Below are 20,417 nucleotides of genomic sequence, written 5' to 3' on the forward strand. Positions count from 1 at the left end.
GAGTTGGTCAGTGTTGAGTCTCAGGAACAGCACAAGGTGATTTTGCCTGGGAGAGTGGTGGAAATCGGCACTTCCACTTCCGACGACTTTAAGTACTTTTAAGGCTCTGGAATTGCAGGGCTGAATACCTGGCATTTGTCTGCAGCTGCCTTAAATCAAGCCGGATCCTGGACGCATCTAGCTCAGTACTGTTTGCTCTGGTTGGGCACTCCGGACCAGTGTTCCCTCTAAGAGAGCCAGTTTGGTGTAGTGGTTAAGCGTGCGGACTCTTATATGGGAGAACCGGGTTTGATTCCCCACTGCTCCACTTGCAGCTGCTGGAATGGCCTTGGGTCAGCCATAGCTCTCGTAGGAGTTGTCCTTGAAAGGGCAGCTGCTGTGAGAGCCCTCTCAGCCCCACCCACCTCACAGGGTGTCTGTTGTGGGGGAGGAAGATAAAGGAGATTGTGAGCCACTCTGAGTCTCTGATTCAGAGGGAAGGGCGGGGTATAAATCTGCAGTCTTCTTCTAAGCTGAGTTAGTGTGAGCTAGCTCACGGGTTTTTTGCCTCCTGCTCACACATTTTTGTCTTAGCTCAGGAAAAACGACCCCAGAGCAAGCGAATTTATGCAGTAGCTCACAGTTTTAATGCCTGTAGCTCTCCAAGTAGAATTTTTGCTCACAGGACTCCACAGCTTAGAAGGGAGCGTCGCTGTGGACTGAACTATATGGACCATTAATCCAGCAAGGCAATTCTGTTTCTGTCTGGCTTTATCCTGCCCTTTCTACAGGCCAGGAAACACGCTTCTCCCTACCCTCCCAACAACCCTGCGGCGGCCAGCCGTCTAACCACTTGACTCCACCAGCTTTCTTTTCTTTATCAAAGATTTCAGGTTTTCACGGCTGGTAACATCATTAGAGTTTGTAGAATCTTTCGGGATCAAGTGCCGTGTTCTACTGGAGAAAGTTTTCCAGACGTTTCGTTCTCAGCTGCGGAGAACATCCTCGGTGGCGTTGCAGCCGGAGCAGGCGCTCAGACCTTCTTGGCTGCTGTGCATTGAGTGGGGCCAGGGCTGCTGGAGAGCTGCTATTTCTAGGCTGGAGGGGGTGTGATGAAAGGGCAATTGGTTTGTGGATGTGCCCATTGTTTGGTGGGGCTTCCTGGAAGGATAGTGATAAGGAAACTGGCTGTTGAATGTGACCATTGTTCCGTGTTAATTGCTGGGAGGGTTGGAAGGGGTTTGAAGATAAGGAAGATGGTTGTTGACTGTGCTGATTGTTCTGTGGAATTTGCTGGTTGTTCTGAGACTTTCTGCAATTTATAGTCTGTAGGGTGTTTTGCAGAGCTGGGTACCAAGATTGGTGGATGAAAATGCCTTCTTCCTTTCTGTTAAAATTGTGCTGGTGTTTGTAAATCTCAATAGCTTCTCTGTTCAGGCGGGTATGATAATGTGAGACCGTAGAAAGGACTTCAGTTCTTTATTTATTTCCCCCTCTAAAAAAGCAAGAGATTCTCCTGATGCTTCAACATGCCTTTTTAATATTTTCTCCCCAGTTTTGGCGTCATTCCCAGCACTCCCTTGGCCATCCACACTCCTCTGATGCCAAACCAGAGCATCGATGTCTCCCTTCCCCTCAACACTTTGGGACCAGTCATGAAGATGGAACCTCTGAACAATCTCCAGGTACGAATGGGTGTGGTTGAAGGGTAGGAGGAAGAGGTTTCGATTTGGAAAGGGGGTGTTGGAGCAGGGGCAGGATTTCTGGCTTTTTGAAAGTTTTTGAACCTTGGGCATGGGAAATGTTTCATTGTCTACCAGCTTTCTTAATTTCACAGGAGAAGCCATGTTGGTTCAGGCCGGTGGCCCCTCCAGCCCAAAACTCTGTTACACAGTGACCAAAAAAACCAGATGCCATCAGGAGACCCATCAGTGGGGCAAGGTCACTAGATGTTTTCCCACTGTTGCCCCTCCCAAACACCAAGAATACAGAGCATCACTGCCCCAGACAGAGAGTTCCAACAATATGCTGTGACTAATAACCACTGATGGACCTCTGCTCCATATGTTTATCCAATCTGCTCTTGAAGCTGCCTATGCTTGTAGCCGCCGCAACCTCCTGTGGCAGTTGATTCCATGTGTTAATCACGCTTTGGGTGAAGAAGTGCTTCCTTTTATCCATTCTAACCTGACTGCTCAGCAATTTCATTGCGTGCCTGTGAGTTCTTGCCATGAACAGAGACACAGATGGGCTAGATGAACATAAGAACATAAGAGAAGCCATGTTGGATCAGGCCAATGGCCCATCCAGTTCTACACTCTGAATCACACAGTGGCCAAAAACCCAGGCGCCATCAGGAGGTTCATCAGTGGAGCCAGGACACTAGAAGCCCTCCCAAGCGCCAAGAATACAGAGCATCACTGCCCCAGACAGAGAGTTCCAACAATATGCTGTGGCTAATAGCCACTGATGGACCACATTGGTCTGCAGTAGAGCAGGTACATTTGATTCCAGTAGCACCTTGGAGATAATGAGGTTTTGGAAGTATGAGCTGTCAAAATACCCTGAAAACCTTATGGTCTCTAAGGTGCTACTGGACCCCAACTTCCTTAAGGAGGTCAAAAAGGGAAAGTTGTAGCCCAAAACTGGATAGCCCAGGCAAGCCTGACCTCATCAGATCTCAGAAGCTAAGCAGGGATGACCCCGGCAAGTCCTGGGATGGGAGACCTCCTTGGAATACCAGCAGACAGGAGGACACAGGCAGGCTTTATTCAGCCATCTCTCTGAATGACCTCACCAGAGGTCACCATGGCTTCCAGGCAAAGGCACACACACACAAAATACAAAAAATACCCCCCCCAAAAAAAGCGAGGAAAGGTTGCTTTCCAATGGACCTCGTGCTCTTCCTCTCTAAGGCTGTCAGATTTCATCAGGGTCTTCGGTATTTGCAATGAAAGATGGAAGTTGGCACTTGACTGTCTAAAAAGATCCAGCAGTGGGATGTAGTGAAAATTTTGGCTTCTGTCAAAGACACTCCCTTTCATGAGTGTAGTTCCTACATTTTTGTGTTGGATATTTAAAAGGTTTTTTAGAGCCATCCTTTCAGTAAAAGAAAATTATCAAGCGGCTTGGAAAATAATTGAAAATAAAATTAGAACCAGCCAATTTGAAAATATTATAAACCCAAATTTTTAATGTGGGGGAGGGAAATTCTGTTGCCCAAAACAGCTTGGAAAAGGACCAGTTTTTCTAATTACTAACGGAAAGTTTTCACTGAGTGTGGTTTAAAAATGACATCCCCAAAGGAGGGTGTTCTGGAGTCACTGTAGAAAAGGCCCTGCTTTACATTCAAAATATTATGCAACCACTCTGCGCTCTTGTGTAAAACGGTGGGATAGAAAAATCCTTTCTTCAGACATGAACGTGATCTGCCACTATGAAGAGAAAGGAGAATCTCTACAACCTCTGCTTATTAATAACAAACTTACAAATTTGGCAATTGCATTCTAATAATGGATGGCTTGACCAAGAGTGCAGGGCATACAAAGCAAAAGCACCTAAATATATGAAGCTAACACGGTGCAGCAAAGAAGCTTTTAGAATTCAACACCTAGCTAAATTAATTAAGATAGAAAAACCCCAAGCGCTGATCGTGTGAGATGCGGTGCTCTTTGTTACCTGAGATGAAAGCTGGCAGGGGACAGCTGGCTGCTAAAAATTTGATGAAGGTGCTAGGGGAAAAAAATGCCAGCCTTCTAGTTACATGCAGGGTCGGTATTTCCTGAGTTAAGCACAAAAGCAAAAATAACAGAGCTCTCCAAACGGACAGCCCTTCTGCTCCAGTGCACATTGTGTTGCCCATGAATCTGTCAGGGCAGGTTATGACTCCAGCTGAGTCTTGCTTTTGTGATGAAACTTGCTGGACTTGGAACCAAGGGGCTAATGCTCCCATTAGACAGGGAGAGGTATCTTTACTGTGCTGGAATAGTAAGCCAAGTTACCAGGGAGAACTGTGTCCAGTCTCACACTGTCTTTGCTTGCAGCATCCCCTGGGTCAGGCTATCCAGCATCCCGTTTGTGGTAGCAGCCAGGTGGATGTTTTTGAGGAGCTCATGCAGAGCTTAAAAGCAACAGACCCTCCCCCTATTATTTGTAGCAGGTGTTCAGAGCACAATTGCAACGGAACCCGGAGGTACAGCTGAGCCATCCTGGCTGTTGGTGGACCAATAATATGTGATCTAGGTTTGGTCTAGAGATTCTTCTCTGTAAACAACATTGGCACTTCTTTTCCTGCAAGCTGCTTGGGGAGGTAATTTTTGGTGACAGGTGGGATCGAAGTAGAGGCTAGAACCCTGTGTTATGCAGTTCCCAAGTGCAGTGGCTTCTCTGGCAGACCATATGGAGCAGAGGTCCATCAGTAGCTTTTAGCCACAACATATAGATGGCACACTGTCTGTGGCAGTTATGCTCTGTATTATTGGTGCTTGAGAAGCAACTGTGGGAGGGCTTCTGGAGTTCTGGCTCCACTGGTGGACCTCCTGATGGCATCTGGATTTTGGCCATTGTGTGACACAGAGCGTTGGACTGGATGGGCCATTAGCTTGATCCAACCTGGCCTCTCTTATGCTCAAGCATTTTTTGTGTGTGTTTGCAGAAGTTGGGAGGATGATTTTTGCTGGTCCCCTTCTTTCTCTTGACTTGTTGTTTGCCACCTGCACTGTCCTACCAGTTCACTGATCCAAAGAAGTAGGATTTTTTGGGGGGTGGGGTGGGTGGGAGTTAGGCAGTGACAGGCTGCAGCAAGAGCATGGAGGTGGGGAAGTTGCCTTCCTGTAGCGCAACTCTACACACATAGCCTAGGACCCAAGCTACGACAGATGGGGCACAACCACCAAACTGACCTGTGTTTCCACTGGACCTCCACCTAACATCTAATGTCTATAAAAACGGCCTCAGATGGGCCTCTCTCAGTTCCATGCGCATTCATATAGAAGCAAGTGGGTCTTTTGGTACTTTGAGACTTGAGCACTGAAAGGTTTTAAAAGTCAACTGTAGCACCCTAAGCAGGAAGCCGCTCAACGGCTGGTGAGATATGCTTTTCAACAGTTTTCTACCAGTTAGCAACCTGGCTTCTTTCTGTGTTTTAGCCACAACATATAGATGGCACACTGTCTGTGGCAGTTATGGAAGTGACAGAATGGAAGTTTCTAGGAATTACCATGAAACAGGATCTAACATGGGGGGCAAATACTTTAGCTCTAGAGAAAAAGGCCCAGCAACGACTATACTACTTAAGACTCTTAAGATCACTACAACTGTCAGGGAGTCTGCTGGTTGCCTTTTATCGTAGTTCCATTGAGAGCATTTTATCTTATTGCCTCTGCGCGTGGTTTGGGAGCTGCACGGAAGCAGAGAGAAGGGTGCTCCAAAGAGTGACGAGAAGAGCACAAAAGATTTGTGGATGTTCTCTCCCCTCATTGGTGGATCTGTATAATATGGGATGTAAAAGGAAGATAAAAATGATCCTAAGGGACCCTTCACATCTGGGCCATTTGCTATTTGAGATCCTACCGTCAGGTAGACGATATAGAGTGTTGAAGGCTAGGACAAACAGATTTAAGGACAGTTTCTATCCAAGTGCTGTGGTTAGGCTAAATGCAGGGTTATGAAGGATTATCTGTTTTAGATATATTTAAATGGTTTAAATGGTTTTATGAATGTTTATCTGTTTTAGATGTATTTAAATGGTTTTAATGGTTTAAATGGTTTTAGATGTATTTAAATGGTATGAATATGAATATGTGTGTTTGATGTGTTGGTATGTTTTGTGGAAGAACACCTCATTTCGTTGCTCTCTTTTTGTTGAGAACAATGACAATAAATTTATCTATCTATCTTTAATTGTGCCAACCTGCTCCTGTTGGTGGGCCACATACGGCTGCTGCATCCTTAGCATATTTTGGTGCACCAAGGGATCATATCTCCAAACTGTGATCTCCTTCTGCGCCTCATGAGGATGGGCCATCGGCGTCTTCTCATGACCACAAAATCTTCTTTACTAACCCCATGAGCCAACCCACATTCTCTGTTGGCTTTTCTGTTCTGCGTCTGGATGGTTTATTAATGAACCTTCAACAAATGGCTTGAAATAGCTGCGCTGCCACAACACCGGAGACTCCCAACTCGATTGCAATAAAAAAAGGCCAACGCCATGCTGGGAATTATTAGGAAGGGAATTGAAAACAAATCAGCCAGTATCATAATGCCCCTGTATAAATCGATGGTGCGGTCTCATTTGGAGTACTGTGTGCAGTTCTGGTTGCCGCACCTCAAAAAGGATATTATAGCATTGGAGAAAGTCCAGAAAAAGGCAGCTAGAATGATTAAAGGGTTGGAACACTTTCCCTATGAAGAAAGATTGAAACGCTTGGGGCTCTTCAGCTTGGAGAAATGTCAACTGCGGGGTGACATGATAGAAGTTTACAAGATAATGCATGGGATGGAGAAAGTAGAGAAAGAAGTACTTTTCTCCCTTTTTCACAATACAAGAACTCGTGGGCATTCGATGAAATTGCTGAGCTGTCAGGTTAAAATGGATAAAAGGAAGTACTTCTTCACCCAAAGGGTGATTAACATTTGGAATTCACTGCCACAGGAGGTGGTGGCGACTACAAGCATAGACAGCTTCAAGAGGGGGTTAGATAAAAATATGGAGCAGAGGTCCATCAGTGGCTATTAGCCATAGTGTGTATATATATAATTTGTAGGCCGCTGTGGGACACAGTGTTGGACTGATCCAACATGGCTTCTCGTATGTTCTTATGATGCTAAAGTGGTGGAGATGCAGTTGTGGCTGTTTTGGGTGATGGGGGGGGGGGAGAGCGTAGTGAGCTGATGAGATCCTGACAAATCCATTGATTGCAACCATTTAGACAGTAATCTTTAAGACCTACGCAGTTATTTGATTGACGTGCGATGAGGTTATGTTGTCTTTCCAAAGGCCCGTTTCTGGATGCAAAAGTAGGGATGAAAATATGTTAATACATTTGAATAAATAGATCAGCTTGTTCTGCTCCCCCAGACACCTTGAGACCATTGGTCTTTGCTCTGGCTACCTTGCTTGCTTAGATCGACCTCACAATCTGTACATTGTATCATTGAAGTGTGCAAACAGCGGACATGGAAACATAAGAACATAAGAGAAGCCATATTGGATCAGGCCAGTGGCCCATCCAGTCCAACACCCTGTGTCACACAGTGGCCAAAAAACCCAGGTGCCATCAGGAGGTCCACCAGTGGAGCCAGGACAGTAGAAGCCCTCCCACTGTTCCCTCCTAAACACCAAGAATAAAGAGCATCACTTGCTCCAGACAGAGAGTTCCAACAATACGCTGTGGCTAATAACCACTGATGGAGCTCTGCTCTATATGTTTATCCAAAACAGATAACCCCTTTCTTCTCTGAACATTATTCAGCTCTCTGAAGCAGAGTCATGTCCAGATGCATGACCAGGTCAGGGTTATGAGGCGAACAGCCCTGTGGTTTTATATGCCCGGGACAAAGATAAAACTGATTCAAGGTATTTTGTCACCCCGAGCAGGGAGTGCCTGTCGTGTTCTCCTGCATAACTGCTGGCTGTGGGCTGACTTGGGACTCAGTCAGCAGTGATATGGGAGCAAGGGGTGGTGTCTTTTACCACTCACACTGCCAATAGCCACAAGGTCTCTCTCTCTCTCGGCTTGACTTCGCGAACGAAGATTTAAGAAAGGTGCAGTAGTCCACGTCTGCTGCAGGCTCGCTGGTGGCTGACAAGACCAATGCGGGACAGGCAGGTCCGGCCACAGTGGCTGCAGGGAAAAGTCTGATTTGGGATTGGTGCTGTAGCAGTACGATTTTTCCTCAATCTCCTTTTATCCTCAAGACCAGCTATGCGTGCGTTCTCAAAGGAAGAGTCAGCCTGGTGGATGGTGTGCCTCCATGCTTTGCGATCTGAGGCTAGGTCAGACCACTGGTGATGGTTAATGCAACAGGTACCAAGGGATTTCTTCAAGGAGTCCTTGTACCTCTTCTTTGGTGCCCCTCTATTTCAATGGCCGGTGGAAAGTTTGCCGTACAGGGCAATTTTGGGAAGGCGGTGGTTTTCCATCCTGGAGATATGCCCTGCCCAGCGCAGCTGTGTCTTCAACAACAATGCCTCGATGCTTGTAACCTCTGCCCACTTGAGGACTTCAGTGTTGGTCACAAAGTCACTCCAGTGGATGTTGAGGATGGTGCGAAGGCAGCGCTGATGAAAGCGCTCAAGGAGTCGCAGGTGATGACGGTATAAAACCCACGATTCGGAGCCGTAGTTGAGCTGTTAAGGCAGGGGTGGCCCAACTTGCTTAACGTAAGAACCACATAGAATAAATGCCAGATGTTTGAGAGCTGCAGGACATGAATGTCAGATGTTTGAGAGCAAGAAGAAAATAGGTGGGGGAAGGAAGAGAGAGGGAGAAGTGGAAAGAAAGCAGCTTTAACTTTAAATGAATTCTCCAAGCTGTTGGCTGGAGAAGTGATTTAAAGATAGACATGCCTTCTCCAAGCCAGCCAATGAGGCAGCGGATCTTCAAGAGCCACACAACATGTGTGAAAGAGCCACAGTTTGGCGATCCCTGCCCCCCTAGGGTGTTTTGGCATTGTCCTCTTTATGCCAATCCAAGTACTAACTTGGATGGCTTTGCCAGAGATGGCTGGGGGTCTTCTGTGCTCCATATTAAAAAAAATAAAATCCTGAGCCAAGGAAATCTGAATTCTACACTGTGCATAAGTCCTGCATGTTTAACCAGAATGTCATGGTTCTTGTTTTGCATCTTTTAAAAAATAATTGTTCTGCATAACATATTCTGGTTTTGCTAGTGTTGGGGAGAGAGCCCTGAGGTCCCACCCACCCCACAGCCACTGGATACCATGTTGAGCCAGCCAGGATATTTTTGCAACCATAGGAGCTAGCACCATGACTTAAATAACAACAAAGGCTTGATATCTGAATTCTGCACCCTTTCCTACATGCTGAGTTCGTTCCGGTCTCCTTCAGAATTGCAGCCTTGCCCACGCTACAAATGCCAGATGTTGGTATTCTGCAAAAATCCCTCTCACACATCCTAATTGTGTGGCAAAATAATGCTTGTAATGTTGCTGTCGGTGCATTCAACTGCGTCCACTGCTTATTGCCTGGTTCCAGTCGGAGAATCTGGGTACTTCAAGAGAACCGTTCTCAAGCCAAGGTTGATTTTATGCTCTTCCAGCCAAAGCCACTGCTCAAAGCAGTTCACAATTCTAAAAGAAAGACAGAAAGAAAAGGCAGTATGAATGACATAAAATACAGATGTTTTCTGGGATGGAAATTCTCAGCAGGAACCAGGTCTAACCATGCTGGTGGGGTGCCGGATCGCTTTCCACCCACCTTCTGAGGGTTCCACTGATGGCAAGTGAAATTAGAAACCCCAGTCCATGAGCACGATAGAGTGGCAGTCACTCGGCCGAGATGATTGGGCGAGAGGCCGCAATAGGCTTTGGGGGAGCAGTTCCAAGGTGCTGTGAGTGGGAGCCGCCCCCACTCCCAGAATCCTTTATGGCCCCATTATCTAAGCCTTTCATTAAAGACAGGAGGGCTCATGCTGGCCACGCTCGTCAGCACCCTTGCTACTCCGTCGCCACCCAACCCATCTGCCCTTTTTCACAGCAGGCAGAAGTAACACAAGGGGCCACTGGGGACCTTGTGGCGAATTGCCAAGTGAGAGCACGCTTGGTGATTCAAGGCTGGCTGCGGTTAACAGCTCTGCACGGCTGCGCTCTTGAGGATCTCATCCTCTTACGGCCGGAGGCAGTGGCCCCTGGAACTGCGCATGTCGTCTTCATGTGCAAAGAGGACATTTTGGACCTTGCTTTTCTTGCCAGCGCTGTTGAGGAGGAATTTGGTTGGCTCCAGGGCATCTTTGCGTAAACCCCCCCCCTTTCCTTTTTTTTAAAAACCCCCCCAGCTCTGATGCAGGAGCAGCTTGTCCACATGGCTGAGTCAGTGGAATTAACATGTACAAAAATATTATTTACAAGAGGGAGAAACGCAGCTATTGATGCTTCTTCTTAGCATTTTTAAAAAAATCTTGTGTAGTCACAGCAGTTACTCAAAACATGTCTATGCCACCCTCCCACTTGAATAGGGCCCCTATAATTGTCCTTGAGCTTTGATGAGCACAACATGGAACCTTATTTATTCTCTTGGTCTTTACTGATGGGCTCTGTGACTGTTTCGGAGCAAATCAGTGGTCTTTGGTGTGGTCCAGTTTGGTGTGGTTAAGTGCAGGGACTCTTATCTGGGAGAACCAGGTTTGATTCCCAACTCCTCCAGTTGCAGCTGCTGAAATGGCCTTGGGTTAGCCATAGCTCTCGTAGGAGTTCTTCTTGAAAGGGCAGCTGCTGTGAGAGCCTTCTCAGCCCCACCCACCTCACAGGGTGTCTGTTTTGGGAGGAGAAGATATAGGAGATTGTAAGCTGCTCTGAGACTCTGATTCATAAAGAACAACGGGATATAAATCTGCGATCTTTTTCTTCTTCCTTTGACATTTCCATCTGCTGCATTTTTCTTCTGTGTTTCCTCCAAAGAGCTCAGGGCAGTGTTTGTGGTTCTTCCTCCCCGAATCCTCCTGTGAGATGGATTCAACTGGGAAAGGGTGACCAACCTCACAGTCACACAGGAAACTTCATGGCAAAGTCAAGGATTTGAACCCGGGTCTTCCTACTCCATTCCCTGCTTGGTAACCGTGTGATCCAACAGACCTTCCTTTGTGGCCTAAACGTAAAGCTTCTGCTCCAAGACTCTTGTTTGGAAGGCGTGAGAGCTCAGCAAAGGAGCCTGCCTGGAAAAGTTTCCCGAAGAAGAAGAAGATGATGATGATGATGATATTGGATTTATATCCTGCCCTTCACTCCGAATTTCAGAGTCTCAGAGTGGCTCACAATCTCCTTTATCTTCCTCCCCCACAACAGACACCCTGTGAGGTTGGTGGGGCTGAGAGAGCTCTCACAGAAGCTGCCCTTTCAAGGACATTTCCTACGAGAACTATGGCTGACCCAAGGCCATCCCAGCAGGTGCAAGTGGAGGAGTGGGGAATCAAACCTGGTTCTCCCAGATAAGAGTCCGCACACTTAACCACTACATCAAACTGGCTCCCAAGGAGAGGAAACCTCTGATCTAAATGAGCATCTAGCCCAAATGGCTGAACAGGGGAAGCGATTGTTCCCTGCAGCACTTGCCACATGCTGAAAAACAGCTTCAGGAACGACTGGAGACAAGCACCCTATCAAAGGCATTCCTGAAGATCCCCTCCAAGAAATCAGCTTGGCCATTGACCCAGTCGCATCAGGAACTGGTTTTGTGCAAATTGGGGTCCTTGCGCCGTTTGCTAGATTGTGTTGCCAGAAGAGACAGTGACATGTGGAATGACAGCGACAACAATGAAAACCCCCTGCTAAGAGTGCTCTGCCAGCCCTGCATGGGCCTTCTGACTCCGCGTATGCCTGTTGCATTGATGCTCATCAGTGCTGATCACTTCCAGAACATTTTATTCATTCGGCTTCCTGGGCCCCTTCCTTGCCACCTGGCACTGCAGAGCACCGACGTAGGCCAAAGGAGCACAGCCACGAGAGCGCTTCCCTTTTGGGCGGAAAACATGAAGGAAGCTGGCATGATGCTGGGAGCCGGCAGATGTTGCTGTTCTGCAGGCATTAGGATTTGGTACCACCTGTGGAGGCTGAGCTGTCTAGGAATCTTTGGTTTTTAGAGGGAAACGGATCTCAGAAACTTGGTCTGCAGGGGCCATGCTTGGCTTCGTGAATAGTAACGGACGGGTACTTCTTAGATTTCTATCCCACCCTGTCCAATTTCTCAGAGATCAATGATCCAGCTTTAGAAGGTCTACCTTCCCTTCACTCTCTGGTCCTCCCAGCAGATTTGCTTGACTTCGAATGATGCCAGACGTAACATCCTTATGCTATGGGTTTGCCAGTTCCCTACTAACACACCATCAGCTGCAGTTGGGGAAGGGCAGAAATGCACAGTGAGACGAGTCAGTGCATTTCCATGCCTGTGTGTCATTGGGTGGGGGGTGGGAAGGGTAGGACCACTTTCTCCAGGTGCACTGTCTCTTTTGCTGAGAGAATCACTGGTGGCCTTGAAGTGGGCATGCTCCACCTTTGGAGGTTTTGGTGGGCATCTCCTTCTTGGATATATGTCCCTTGCGCAGAGTCTGTTGTCCTTTTGGTTACTTGTATATTATAGTCCCTGTCTCTTGAGCCTTAGATAGCAAATCGTCTTGTCTTATGCCATCAGGTCTCATGGAGGGCAGAAGCTTTCTGGAAATTTCTGCTTCCATTTTGGTTCACAGAAATCAAAAATAGAAAATCCAGCCCCGACCTGGACTTGGATAGCCCAGGCAAGCCCAGTCTCGTCCCTACAGCTTCCAAGCTCCTCTTGACTGCTACAGGATTATTGACCTTATCCTGTGGTGTGGGAGACTGGGGTATCTGTTCAGTGGTGGGACGTGCCATCAAATTGCAGCTAACTTTATGGCGACCCCCGTGGGGTTTTCAAGGCAAGAGTTGTTCAGAGGTGGTTTGCCATTGCCTGCCACTGTATAGCAGCACTGGGCTTCCTTATAGGCTCCCGTCTAAGTATTAACGAGAGCAGACCCTGCTTAGCTTCCAAGATAGGGTTACCAGGTCCTCCCCGGAGCGTGAGGGATCCACTGGTTTCCAGTGCTCTCCTCTGTGACCGCTCTGAGATTCGGAGTATAGGGCAGGATATATATCCATTATCTTCTTCATCTTCATGTAGGCAAGGTGTGCTTCTTCCTTCCTGCCTGCTGGAGTGTCCTCGTAAGTCTCTCCCCCCCACCCCCTGCTGACTTGTTGTTTGGACCTGGCAGCCCTCTTCCAAGCTCTGATTAGATCAGGGGAGCCTGGCTCGTCTGGGTGCTCATTTAAACGCTTCCAAAGTCAACAGTCTTGTCTAGCACTAGCTGCAACCTGATGAGACAGTAGTTTGTCTGGAAGAAGAATGTTATTCAGGAGGGGCTGACTGAAGCTGGAACAGTGGAGGGGTAGATGGGTGGGGGAGCTTGTGACTGAGCCACCAGGAAGCCAAAAGGACAGAGGGTGGGAATTGAGAGAAGGAGGGCCAAGGAGATGGGAGACAACTGAGGTGATGGACTGAGAAATGGGAAGCTGAGAGGAGTGTGGGGGGAGAGGAGGAGTGGGTGAAGCAGGGATGAGGGTGTTGGTAGGCAGATAAAGAACCTTCATGGGGCATGGACCAAGGAGATGAGCATACCCAGAACTGATTGACTATGTAATTGGCTGAATAGTTTGGCCAAACATCACTCATAACTGATACCACTTTCTATGGAAAAGGAGTGCGTGAGTGGACAATCGTACTGGCTGGGTGGAAGGTCTCACGTTTGGGCGCTGGGATCCTGTACCTAAAAGATCCAAATCCTAGGTCCAGAATCCTGTCCTTTGCATCAAAGGGTGCGCCGAGTGCAACAAAGAAGAAGGCTTAGGGGCAGGACAGAGTTCTGGATCTGCCGGATCACCTGGACTTTGCCCAGTGCTTTGGCTGAGACTCAGAGAAAGCAGCCAAACCTACCCAGCACGCTTTGTGGTGAGGAGTGCAAAGGGCAGCGCTCGCAGCAGCCGTGAGGAAATGAATCGATTCCAACTTGCTTACAAATAGGCCCTGACTACATTTGGGGATGGATTGGAGGGCAGCCATTTGTTGCTGCGTTTCTTTCTTTTCTTATTCTCCTGGCAGACGGGAATACTGCTTTCTGCCGTTTGCTCTCTTGCCGTGAGCCACGAGCTCTTGCGATCAATAGCAGGGGATGCCAGGGAACAGGAAGTCACTGATCGCTGATTTAGAGGCTGCGTTCCCCAGAGAGCTGTAGCGCTTCAGGCCGGGGAAGGAACATCAAGGCTCTTGGTTTTGCTTTGCGGAGTTCGTCTCTCGCCAAGTCAGGGCTGGCTTCACGTGAAAGCCGGGCTGGCTCTTTAGGCTTCAAGTGTGCCTACTCTTCCGCCTGCGGAGCCATGGGTTTATAGTATGCCGATTCTCACCTGAATTTATGCCAGTTCTGTTAGCAAGGGAAGATTTGAATGAGAGGTCTGTGGGTCAAAGTTACCTGCCTGGACTCTTAGTTCTATGGCAGTTTGTAGGTACACGTTCCAGTGAATATTGGAAACACGGTGAATGCATCTTAAATGTAATGTAGTTTAAGCCTAAGCCAGAAGCTATAGCTACATGATCCTGTGAACTCTGGCAGATCATGAGGAGGAGGGCAGGAAGGGTCGCAGCAGTGCTTAGTTCTCATGGCCTTTTCTTACATGCCCAGGGAAATTCTGAGCTCCACTTTGGGGTCAGGCAGCAATTTTTCTCCAGTCCAGTTTAGCCAGGGATTCTGGAGGTTTTTTTTTTTTTGGCGGGGGGGGATATCTTCTGGGCATGGAGCAGGGGTCACTGGGGGCGAGGTGGGGAGGTATTTGTGAATTTCCTGCATTGTGCAGGGGGTAGGCCTAGATGACCCTGGAGGTCTCTGCCAACTCTATGATTCTGTCTTGTTGCAGTGAATTCTCCAATACTCCTTCTGTTACACACCACACTTCTCATTCTCCAGCACATGAAAACTTTTATAAATGCCCCTCCTGTCCTCTTCTTCAGACCTTCCCCCACCCAAGTTTTAGCCTGTTAACTACATCCCATGATAATTTTGGTGGTGGGGTTTCTGCATTCATACAATGTATCTCTACAAGGGTATCCAGACAACCATTTATTTGTAGAGATAAGGTGGACATTTTAGTTTAGGGGTTCTCAATCCCCGGGCCATAGACCGGTACCGGGCCGCGCAGCCGCACCGCCCCCCCCCCCCGCAGCCCCGCACAGCCTCGCCGCCCCCTGCGCACAGTGCCTCCTTCCCCTCCCCCTGTGGCACTTCCTCCTCCCTCAGTTTTTACAATATTAAGACTGGGGAAGGGGCCATGAAGTGCCTTTCAGGCTCTGTAAAGGCTGACCCCTCAGCTGATCGGTGGGGAAACTGCGCGAAACCTGTCTGCTGTAATGTTAGCTCTGGGTTAAAATGAGGGCACAGGTTTCTCATTTTAACCCATTTTACTTATTTTAACCCAGAGCTAACATTACAACAGACTCCATTTATTGCACCTCACACCCAGGATACTTAATGACATAGACATCAGCCTGCTATTCTGACTTACATTGCCCTTCGTTGTTGTTTCAGCGCAGTCAACACAAACTAACAAACACCAGACCTCAACTTGTGATTCTTTTAATCTGCTAAAAAACATTCCATGGCTCTGCATACTAGCGCGCTGCCCACTTTCTCTATATTTAGGAATGCTTGCCATTCCATCCTATTGTCTGATGAAGTTTGCTTCTAGCAAACGAAAGCTGACATTCGGAATAAAACTTTGTTGGTCTTAAAGGTGCAGCTTGACTCCTCCTTTGTTCCGCTGCTTCAGACCAACACGGCTGCCCACCTGGATCTATTTTAGTTTATGATACAGTGCGGTCAACATACCAGATAGTTTGCAGGGTAACCTATTTAACATATCCCTCCCCTGCCCATATTTACAATCTGTGTGATACGGAAGGGTAAATGCAAGGGAGCAGATCAAAATGTTGTGCTGTCACACTGAAGCTGCAAGAACTCGGGCCTTGTTTCTGTAGGCCAAAGGATATGCCACAGTGGCGCGAGGATCCTTGCTTCCTAGGACGGAAGAAGAGCCCTGCTGGATGAGGATCATCTAGTCCAGCATCCTGCCTCACACTGTAGCCAGCCAGATCCCTAGAGAGCTGACGACAGGGCCTAAAGGCTGAGACCATCCTCTGATGTTGCCTCCTGATTCTGGGATTCCCGGGGTTCCCTGCCTCCCATCGCAGAGCTTCCCTTTCGTCACCATCGCCGGAAGCCTCCGGTAGACCTGTCCTCCGTCAATCTGTCTAATTCTCTTTTCAAGTTGTAGCACATTTTGGAAACGTTCCGGAGTCTCTGCAAATAGTGCCATCCTAGAAATGTCTATCAGGAATTATGTGTGGGAGGGACACTTTATTTATACACACGCACAGAGTCTCCTTGTACCGAGTCAGCCCACTGGGTCTGCCTGGATCGGTCTCGTCTCCCCTGAGCAGGGTCTCGTTCTGAGAGAGGTCTTTCCCAGCACATCCCACCTGGGAGATCCAAAAGTATTGAACCTGAGACCTTCGGCATGCAATGCCTCCGCTGGGCCACAGCCCCTTGGTTCGCAAAGCTGCCCTGCACTGGCTCAGACCATTGGTTTTGGTGCTTGGGGGAGGGGGGCATCAGCAGGAGGGCTTCTAGTGTCCCGGCCCCACTGATGGACCTCCTGATGACACCTGGGGTTTTTTGGCCACTGTGTGACACAGAGTGTTGGACTGGATGGACCACTGACCTGATCCAACATGGCTTCTCTTATGTTCTTAGAGCCGGCAGCAGCAGTGCACGTGGTTGCCTGGCTGTTGCTGGCTGCGTGAGCAAGGATGTGAAGAGCCAGCCGCTGATCAAGGATTGGATAAACATATGGAGCAGAGGTCCATCAATGGCTATAAACCACAGGGTATTGTTGGAACTCTCTGTCTGGGGCAGTGATGCTCCGTATTCTTGGTGCTTGTGGGGGCACAGTGGGAGGGCTTATAGTGTCCTGGCCCCACTGATGAACCTCCTGATGGCACCTGGGTTTTTTTTTGCCTCTGTGTGACACAGAGTGTTGGACTAAATGGGCTATTCATCTGATCCAACATGGCTTCTTTTACATTCTTATGTTCATCGAGCCCGGCTGCGTCTCTGTTCACAGCAGCATTTCCAATCTTGAGGGAACCCCAGGGCTTTATTTCCCATTATGGCTAATCTCAGCTTTATGAGCGCACTGTATTTTTATCCCGCTCTTCAACTGAACGTTCGCTACCAAAGCTAGCACGAGTATCAGAGTATAATTCTAGCGAGGCCTCGATCCAGGCACCACAGGGGGATGTCTGGCTGTCTCCTGCTTTCCCCGCTAACGAAGAAATGGCCAAGAAATGAGAAGGGTTTTTGTCAAGTGCTCTCCCTGGCAGCTAAGCCCTCCTTTTAGCGATCTCTTGTCAACCTGTTTTCCTGCTTCTAAGCTGCTTCAAGAGCCTTGACAGAAAAGCCAAGTTAAAATTGGGTAAATAAAACATTCCTGTTGTCTCTCCCCCTCTACCCCCTGCCCCGCAATCCTCTCATTCAGGTGGCCGTGAAGAACAACATCGATGTCTTCTACTTCAGCTGCCTTATCCCCCTCAACGTGCTTTTCGTAGAGGACGGCAAAATGGGTCAGTGGTACTTTTCTTCTGCCTCCGGGAGATCGGTCATTGTCGGGGCTTTTTTTTTTGTAGCAGGAACTCCTTTGCATATTAGGCCACACCCCGCTGATGTAGCCAGTCCTCCTGGAGCTTACAGTAGCCCCCTGTTCTAAGAGCCCTGGAAGCTCTTGGAGGATTGGCTACATCAGGGAGGTGTGGCCTAATATGCAAAGGAGCTCCTGCTACAAAAAAGGCAAGCCTTGGTCATTGTCAAAAGGGGGTAATATGTCATGTGGCTGCCACAGGATCTAGAAAAGTCTGGTGCGGAAGAGACCCGGGCAGGTAGGGAGAGGGGCCCCCTTCAGGAGATCATTTGAGATCAGAAAGAGCCCCTGCCGCTGACTTCCTTCCCCCAGAGGCTGTCGACTCTTGTTCAGGACGATGGCTTCTGAGGACTGAACTGGCGGAGATGCTGAGAGGTCGGGAGGACAGATCTCTCCAGGGCATGTTAAAGATAAACAGCATCCAAAGGAACCCTGTGCAGAGGGAACTGAATCCAGGCGCCTCTCATGCCATTCTTTCCACACCCTTGTGTGCAGACCTCGGATTCCGTGGGACCTCACAGGAGCGCAGCTCTTGAACCTTTCCACGAGTTCCACCTCCTCCTTCCCACTTTGTCCATTGAATAGGAGGTGCAGCTGCATAACAATCCCTGGATTGCCTACAGGCAGCAACCGTTGGGCCACTCCATGAGCCTGGGGACTATGGGCTCCGTGGTGAAATCTGAGCCCAGCTTGCCGCCGCCGGCCATTGCCTTGCACTCCCAGCAGGCCTGCTAGGGAGACTTGCAGGATACAATCGGCATGTACCTCCCCCTGGGGGGAGACACGGCCAACCCCTCGACGCTCCAGGGCACCCGGCTACACAGTGTCCACCAACATTACCAGAGCGCTGGGACTTGGGTGAACGGCACCGTGCCCCTAACTCATACCTAGCCGGGGGCCCCCTCGGGCATCCCCTTGGCCTCGCCTCCCCCAGGGCTCCCCTTGTACCAGCCACTCCTTAGAGCAGGGAGGAGAGGGGGCTGTCTCGCATCTAGCCTGGATGAGCTCCACCACCTATTTTTCCACAAAATGACCCCTGCTTGGTTGTATTTGTGGCCCCAGAGCTGGAAAAAGACTGAATGGATGCCAGAGTTCTCCTCTGCACCCCCCACCCCCGTTCATTGGCAAAAGAAGGCAGGAAAGTGAAATGAGTATCCTCTGTCCCTTCGGTTCCCTCTGCTTCCTCATGAGTTCCCTCTTTTAAGTACAACATAACTCCCATTGGGGTGGTGTTTCTGAAGACCCCCTTCAAGAGAGAGTTTGCTTGCCCTCCTCAATCTTATCCACCCATCATGTCAGCAATACTCCCTCTAAGCTCTGGAGTTTTGTGAGCTAAAACTCTGCTTTGTGAGCTACTGGCATGAAAGTTGTGAGCTACTGCATAAATGACTCTGCTCTGGGGCCATTTTTCCTGAGCTGAGACAAAAATGAGTGATCCGGAAGCTGAAATGCTTTGAGCTAGCTCACACTAACTCAGCTCAGAGGGAACACTGCTCATCGGAGACGGGTATCCACTCTGTGACATCCACCTCTCAGATATCCTTTCTCAGGATCTCTGCAGCTCTGTTTAGTCTGCAGTCAGATGGTCCATTGACCAGGGATGAACGTTCCGCTCAGCAGAGAGGTGAGGACAGGGTGCCTGCCTCTCCCAGCAATTGCCTGCGTCTCCTTAGCGAGGCCTTTCTGTCTCAGACGGTTGGTGCTCATTCTTGTGTTTTCGTCTTTTCTTCTCTGGTAGAACGCCAGGTCTTCCTTGCCACATGGAAAGACATTCCGAATGAAAACGAGCTCCAGTTTCAAATTAAAGATTGTCACCTGAACGCCGGTAAGTAGAGGAGCTCCCTTTTTAAAGCAGGTCACTCCCCAGGGTTGCAAGCCGTCCGATAAAAGGAAGTACTTCTTCACCCAAAGGGTGATTAACATGTGGAATTCACTGCCACAGGAGGTGGTGGCAGCTACAAGCATAGACAGCTTCAAGAGGGGGTTAGATAAAAATATGGAGCAGAGGTCCATCAGTGGCTATTAGCCACAGTGTGTGTGTGTGTGTGTGTGTGTATAATTTTTTAGGCCACTGTGTGACACAGAGTGTTGGACTGGATGGGCCATTGGCCTGATCCAACATGGCTTCTCTTATGTTCTTATGCCTGCAATGCACCCATGTCCCAAGGAAAGATTTGTAAATCCATCTCTCGGCTTGAAATAAGCGACCCTTTCAGCTGAGGCTCTCCTCTTATCCCTGTTGCTTAAGGAGGGGGATTCACTGCTATTCTGCTGTTTCTCCTGTGTTGAGCCCTGTTGGTGTTTGCTGGAATGTTTCTAGCTTTGAATACCTAACCTCGCACACCCAACAATCAGTTAAGGCAATATCCACACAGCGCACTTGAGAGCTCTTAAGTAGTGTTCTCTTAGCTCTAACTTAGTGGCGTCGATATTTGTCAGCAGTTTGGCTGCCAGGCAGAGTGATGGGAATGCAGGAGGAGCCAAAATGTGAACAACATAAGAGAAGCCATGTTGGATCAGGTCAATGGCCCATCCAGTCCAACACTCTGTGTCACATAAGAACATAAGAGAAGCCATGTTGGATCAGGTCAGTGGCTCATCCAGTCCAACACTCTGTGTCACATAAGAACATAAGAGAAGCCATGTTGGATCAGGTCAATGGCCCATCCAGTCCAACAGTGGCTGAAACCCAGGTGCCATAAGGAGGTTCACCAGTGCGGCCAGAACCCACCCACTGTTGTTTCCCAAGCACCAAGAATACAGAGCACCACTGCCCCAGACACAGTATGGCCATTGTTATCATGGGACTCGCACGTATTGAACTGAGGGGTGGGTTTCCATTTCTGTTTTGCTCTCTTGCTATAAAAGGGAAGCTTGAGGGTTGGAGATGGCGTATGGGATGCTGCGAAAGTGTAGCATAACAAGAAGAGTCTTGGGCAGGGGTGGCC

General features: G+C 48.7%; 1 protein-coding gene across 1 annotated transcript in view; it reads left to right on the forward strand.

Annotated features, from left to right (window-relative positions):
• Window positions 1–20,417, forward strand: part of AP2B1 (adaptor related protein complex 2 subunit beta 1) — a 114,854-nt gene that overhangs the window by 76,820 nt on the left and 17,617 nt on the right. Inside the window, exons 18-20 of the mRNA XM_060258794.1 lie at window positions 1,535–1,664; window positions 17,311–17,395; window positions 19,208–19,294. Of these exons, the coding sequence (XP_060114777.1) occupies window positions 1,535–1,664; window positions 17,311–17,395; window positions 19,208–19,294 (302 nt within the window). The remainder of the gene's footprint in view (window positions 1–1,534; window positions 1,665–17,310; window positions 17,396–19,207; window positions 19,295–20,417) is intronic.

The sequence above is a fragment of the Heteronotia binoei genome, chromosome 18 (assembly GCF_032191835.1).
Source record: "Heteronotia binoei isolate CCM8104 ecotype False Entrance Well chromosome 18, APGP_CSIRO_Hbin_v1, whole genome shotgun sequence".
Lineage (NCBI taxonomy): Eukaryota > Metazoa > Chordata > Lepidosauria > Squamata > Gekkonidae > Heteronotia > Heteronotia binoei.